Here is a 5,927-nt window from a genome sequence, read left to right as displayed (position 1 = left end):
CGCGGCGCCGCTGCTGGAGCGCGGCACAGCCGGCAGCGCCAGGGAGCCCGCGAGCCGGCGGCCGCAGGGCAAAGCGCGAGCAGAGCTGCAGGTACGGGGGCACGGGACGCCCGCGGGCCTCGGGAGCACCCGCGTGGCCCTTGCGCGTGGGCAGCGCCGGGGCCTCGTGCCCTTGTGCCCCTGGGAGCCCCTTTGCTTCCCGCGGAGCGYGGGGAGCAGCGGGGCCGGGCGAGGGGAGCCCGGCTCTGTTGTTGCAACCGTTTCTCCCCCGCGYGGCCGCAGTTCAAGTCCACCCCAGACCTGCTGCGGGACCAGCAGGAGGTGGCCCAGCCTGGCAGCAGCGAGCACACCAAGGAGCTCATCTACGGCGTCCTCAAGGAGGGGTGAGCTCCAGCAGAGCTGTCCCCCGAGTCACCTGGGCCCGGCAATGTCCTGCCTGCGGCTCCAYGGCCGCTCTTCCCTGCCCTTTCTTTTCTGGAAGCGTCAGCCCTGAGAGCTGCAGTGGTCCCTGGGGAGCAGAGAGGCCCTTGTAGCTGCTATGTGGCTGTTGCCCAGGAGTTTGGGGGAAGACAGCAGCAAACTCTTGGGTTTTTCCTGCCTTCTTGGGCCATTCTGCTGTCCTGCTCCATCCCTCTTTCTTACCCCAGTGCTTTCCCTCTGCTCTGGTGTCCACAGGAGCAGGGACAGCGACATCTCCCTGAAAAGGAAAACTAACCTGCTGTTTGAGAAGATCCAGGAGCTCTCGGTGAGTTGAAGCAGCACCCCGTGCTGCTCCCTGCCTCGTCCGCTCCGTGGCTCTCAGTGCAGACCGGTCCCCGCGTCCTCCTGGAGACTCTCTGCTAGTCCCCCGGCGCCCCGGCCGCTCATGGGGATCCCGGCCGCGCTGGGGGCCCCGCAGGCAGGCGCTGCGGCCGCGCTCCATGCCTGGCTCCTGCCGCTGCACGTCCCTGGGCGCCCGGCTTGCGGCAGCACCGCGACCGCTCGCCAGCTGACGCGAGCTCCAGTCTTCGCTGAGCTGCCTCCTGGCTGCTCCCGACCTTCTGCGCCGGGAGCCGAGATGGGCCGCGCGGGTTCAGCRCCGCCAGGGCCTTTCTGGAGGTCACGCTGCCCCTCTGTGCTGCAGCCTGGAGCTCWGAGTGCGCCCTGCTCCCACAGGGATCGCTGCAGGCGGCGGCCAAGGACGTGACCTGCTCGCAGCCCCAGCACCGCGAGCTGGCGAGGAGGGTGGAGGAGCTGCAGGAGAAGCTCGAGGAGGAGACCAAGGTGAGGCCAGGCACGTGCCCGAGGTGGCGGTTTGTACCTCTGGGGCGATCGTGCCGAGGGGCTGCAGCGCTGGGGCTGGCAGGATGCTGGGGAAGCGGCACTGGGCATTGCTGTGGTCGCGAGCAGGGATGTAACTGGTTTCTCTTCCCTGCTGGCAGCTGCGCCAGAAGCTCGAGCTGGCAAAGGATCCGGCAAGGACGGGCTCTGCACGGGCACTGGAAACAAGGCTGCAGGAGGTGCAGGACGAGAGCCAGCGGCTCCGTGCAGCCCTAGAGAAGAAAACTCASGAGCTCCAGAGCAGTTTGCAAGAGTAAGAGCTGCTCCTCAAGGCTCTAGGGCCAGGATGTGCTGAATTGTCCTGGCCTCAGCCCTGGGCAGCATCTGTGGGGCCAGATGTGCCTGTGCTGCAGACATTCGTCTGCCTTGGGGCGAGTTGGGGCTTTGCAGTATGAAGATGCCAAGGGGAATCGCAGCAGGAGGGAGGTGACGGGGCATGGGGGTGTCTGGGAGTGCTGRGTCAGCAGGGACAGGGCAGGGTGACAATTGGGTGCTCTTTGCAGTGTGGCTTGGGTCTTGCTGCCCAAGAAGGGCCCTGATGGGCTATGAGCAGCTTTGCGCTCTCCCCTAGGCTGACTGACATGAAAAGAGCCAAGGAGCAGGTAGAAACCCGGCTGGAAGACTGCGAGGAGCAGCTGCTGGTGATGCACGAAGAGCTCGACCAGCTGCGCAAGGGCTCCGGGACATCTCCGGACAGGGAGGCCTTATACAAGGTACGTGGCTCTGGCACGCGGGTGCTGTCCCTGGGTCCCCGGCAGTGGGACGTCCTGCGCCCGCTCTGCCGAGCTCAGAGGGCTCCTGTCACCCAGGAGCTGCTGGAGACGCGCGAGGAGCTGGAGGAGGTGCTGAGCTCCAAGCAGCGGCAGGAGGAGCACCTGCGGCTGCGGGAGCGGGAGCTCACGGCGCTCAAGGGGGCCCTCAAGGAAGAGGTGGCCAGTCACGACAAGGAGCTCGACCGCGTGCGGCAGCAGTACCAGAGCGACATGGACCAGCTGAGACGCAGCATGGAGGACGTGTCACAGGTCTGCGTGCGGGGTCCCGTGCCAGGGAGAGACTCTTCCCTAATTTCCTCCCTTTAAATGTTCCCGAGATGGAAATGTGGAGATGCGGAGGGTCCCCATGTCCTTGCTCAGCTTCCCTGGGTGGGTTTGGGTAAACATTAACCGTGTCAGGACTTGAACGTCCTTGGAGGGAGGGATGCAGAGCTCTGGGGCTCTCCACGCTGGGCCAGCCTGCCCAAACGAGCGCTTAACACTTCGATCCTGCCTGCCAGGGTCAGGCCAACCTGGAGACGGAGAAGCAGAAAATCAATGCTGTGGTGAGGAACTTGCAACGGGAGCTGGAGGAGAGTGCGGAGGAAACAGGGCACTGGCGGGACATGTTCCAGAAGAACAAGGATGAGCTCCGCGCCACAAAGCAGGAGTAAGTGTTGGAGAAGGCTTGTGACTGTGCACTGTTTTTCCTACAGACTTCGTGGAAAAGGGTTGGCATCTGGGAGGCATCAGAGCCTCTTCTTCCTTCCCTGAGCGCRTGGGATGAAGGGGGATAGCTGGGGAGATGTTGCATTGTGGCTCTGGGGACAGTAGTGGGCAAACAGCTGGTGCGGAGAGCAAGAGTGGGGGTCACGATGTCCCCTGACACTGCCCCTCACCCTGCTCCTTCCAGGCTGCTGCAGGTGAAATTGGAGCGGGAGGAGTTCGAGGAAGAGCTGCGGGAGCTTCGCGATCGCTTCTCGGCCATGCGGGAGGAGGTGGACCAGGTGCGGAGCAGCGCTGTGGATGCCTCTGAGCTTGAGGCGCTCAGGAAGGTAGGYGGTAGCGGGCAGAGCGAGGACAGATGGCTCTGGAGACCCTGGACCAGCCTGTCAGCATCATCATCCCACTCTGCAAAGCCTGGGAGGAGGACAAGGTCCTCTGCCCTGAGCCTGAGCCGTGCCAAGGGTCCCTGCCCGTGGTGTGTCTCCCACCAGGAGCTGCGCCAGGCCCAGGAGATGCATCGGGAGCTGACAGCCAAGGAGGCGGCGCAGGACGAGCTGCTGCAGCAGCGGGAGCAGGAGCTGGCAAAGCTGAAGGGCGCCATGCGGGAAGAGGCGTCCAGCCGCGACGAGGCGCTCGAGCAGTATCGGAGGGACCTGCAGCAGCTCCAGAAGGAGCGCGAGGAAGCTGCAAAGGTGAGTGAGGGCACTCGGCATGGACGGCTGTGTCTGCTGAACCGGGAGCTGAGGCGCTGGCCCCGCCACCTTGGCCTTGACKGGGCTCTTCATACCTTTGTGGGAGCTGCAAACTCTGCAGACTTGTAGCCCCACATCTGCCCACCACAGACAGATTCCCAGCTGTGCTGGAGGACACAAGCCCCCAGAGCCAGCCAGGAATCTCCCCGTGCAGCAGCTGGGCCCAAGACCACGCTGTGACGTGGCTGTTTTGCAGACGAGGGCCTCCCTGGAGAGCGAGAGGGAGTCAGCAGAGCAGGCAAGGAAGGTGGTGGAGTCCACTCTGCGGGAGCTGCAGGAGCACAATGACGATCTACGGAGGAAGATCCTCGGCCTGGAGACGCAGCTGAAGGATTACGAGCGCTTGGGCGAGAACTGGGAGGGCTCCCAGGCCCGACTCAAGGAGAAGGTCACCAAACTGGAGGTATTGAGTCCGCAGTTGTCTTCGTCACCCCCTCGCACCTCTCGGCTGAAAGTCAGGAGCAGCCTGATGCCAGAGAAGGATCCAGGCATCCAGGGCCTGAGGATTGCTTCTGCCTCCAAGAGGATGAGGGAGCCTTGTCTTTTCAGACTGAGCGTAGGCAGATGGAGGAGTCGCTGAGCGAAGCTACAGAGCGGGAGCAGGAGCTGCTGCTGGCTAAGCGCTCGCTGGAGACGCGCTTGGACGAGGCGCAGCGGAGCCTGGCCCGGCTCACACAGGAGCACCAGGAGCTCAGCGTGTCCTACCAGGACGAGCAGAGGCAGAAGGAGCAGCTGAAGCGCGCCAAGAGCGAGCTGGAGGAGCAGAAGCGCCTGCTCGATCGGACCACGGAGAAGCTCAGCAAAGAGGTTGGGGTGCCCTGGGGAGCCCCATCCCATGGGCTGTCACATGCTCTGATACCCTCTCTCTGTGCCACGTAGTCAAGACCTCTGACTGAGACATCAGTAGCTGAATCGGGGGTGAGAGCAGGGCTTTGCCCACAGGTTTGGGCATGGAGCAGGGATCTGGTTGCCCTGCAGAGCCAGCTGGCACACATCCTTCCCCCAAATCCCGGGAACTCTGTCCTTGCACTCCAGCACCATGAACCCACCCTGTTCCCAGGGATCTTCGCAGGCAGCATCACCTGATATCTCRGGGACTTGTCCCACACCTGCAGGGCAAATCCTGCTCCCCAAGAGTCCCAGGCTCTTGCAAAAGCCCTGCTCTCATCCAGCTGGCACCAGTGCTCACTCAAAGGAAGGGGAGATCACCCAGGTTGTGCTGGCAGGGCTTATAACCCTTGGCATGACCCTCCTGAGCCCAGGGTGGAAATGTTCCCCCGAAGGATGTCCCCACAGGCATCTCTTCCTGCCTTGGGCCCCCGTGGCTCAGGGCAAAGCGTGTGGGCCAGTCCTGGGCTCCTAAGCTCTCCCTGCTCTGCCCCAGCTGGAGCAGATGACGGAGCAATCGCACAGCTCGCTGGCTGTGCTGAAGTCGCAGCTGGAGGAGTTCAAGGAGAAGTCCCGGAAGGAGATTACAGACTCGCAGAAACAGGCTAAGGACCGGAGTGCCGAGGTGGAGAAGATGCAGTTCAGCATGGGCCGGCTGCAGGACGAGGTACCRGCTGGTGCCCGTGAGGGCCACCAAGGGGCTGGCAGGTTGCAGGGAACCTTCCCTCCCTCTCCATCCCTCGGCAGCTTGGGGCCAGGCCTGGCGAGGCTGCGCTGGTCTGGACCCCTTTCCTCTGTGCTGCAGGTCTCCCGGCTGAAGCAGGCGCTGCAGGACAGCCAGGCAGAGCGGGAAAGCGCAATCCTGGACAAGGAGGTGCTGGTCCAGCGGCTGCACAACCTCGAGCACGAGGTGGATGCCAAGAAGCGCTCCCAGGACGACCGCTCGCGGCAGATCAAGACACTGGAGGTTTGTAGCATTTAACAACACCACCACCAACAAAATGCTGGCAAGCCACCAAGAGCCCCCTGGGGAGGGAGGAGAGCCCCCCGGGTGGCTGAGCATCTTKGCCAGTGCCTGCAGTGCTGAGCACTAACAGCAAGGGGCAGAGCGGGCCCGCCGATGGCGCTCGCTCGCAGGCACCAGGCTCGCGCTCACCCGTCCGCGCCCATAGGAAAAGTCCAAGCACCTCGAGGTGGAGCTGGACGAGGAGAGGACCACGGTGGAGCTGCTGACGGAGCGGGTCAGCCGCAGCAGAGACCAGGTAGGGCAGGGACCCTTCGCTGGCAGCGGCTGTGCGGCTGTCCCGGCCTCGTAGCCTTGCAAAGGGGCTGTTTGTCAGCAGTTGATAACTTGCTTTTTGGAGTAGAGCCGGTTAACAGAGGCAAAGCCCAATTAATGAGTCATTAGTGAGCAACCTTAAGCCCTCCATTGTTCATAGTCTCTCCGTGGAACTGAGACAACGGCATCTCAAAAGCTGGTTTGGGTGCC

At 63.4% G+C, this 5,927-nt stretch overlaps 1 protein-coding gene across 1 annotated transcript in view; it reads left to right on the top strand.

Annotated features, from left to right (window-relative positions):
- CGN (cingulin) overlaps positions 1-5,927 on the top strand; it is a 9,096-nt gene that overhangs the window by 945 nt on the left and 2,224 nt on the right. Inside the window, exons 2-15 of the mRNA XM_026048134.1 lie at positions 283-383; positions 676-745; positions 1,156-1,263; positions 1,422-1,573; positions 1,892-2,033; positions 2,130-2,342; positions 2,594-2,742; positions 2,986-3,127; positions 3,290-3,490; positions 3,747-3,953; positions 4,100-4,357; positions 4,935-5,105; positions 5,244-5,405; positions 5,611-5,700. Coding sequence (XP_025903919.1) covers positions 283-383; positions 676-745; positions 1,156-1,263; positions 1,422-1,573; positions 1,892-2,033; positions 2,130-2,342; positions 2,594-2,742; positions 2,986-3,127; positions 3,290-3,490; positions 3,747-3,953; positions 4,100-4,357; positions 4,935-5,105; positions 5,244-5,405; positions 5,611-5,700 — 2,166 coding nt within the window. The remainder of the gene's footprint in view (positions 1-282; positions 384-675; positions 746-1,155; positions 1,264-1,421; positions 1,574-1,891; positions 2,034-2,129; positions 2,343-2,593; positions 2,743-2,985; positions 3,128-3,289; positions 3,491-3,746; positions 3,954-4,099; positions 4,358-4,934; positions 5,106-5,243; positions 5,406-5,610; positions 5,701-5,927) is intronic.

Source organism: Nothoprocta perdicaria, unplaced genomic scaffold, assembly GCF_003342845.1.
Source record: "Nothoprocta perdicaria isolate Ctin4 unplaced genomic scaffold, notPer1 scaffold_511, whole genome shotgun sequence".
Classification (NCBI taxonomy): domain Eukaryota; kingdom Metazoa; phylum Chordata; class Aves; order Tinamiformes; family Tinamidae; genus Nothoprocta; species Nothoprocta perdicaria.
Note: the sequence above shows the minus strand (reverse complement) of the source record. Positions and strands in the feature narration are given on the sequence as shown.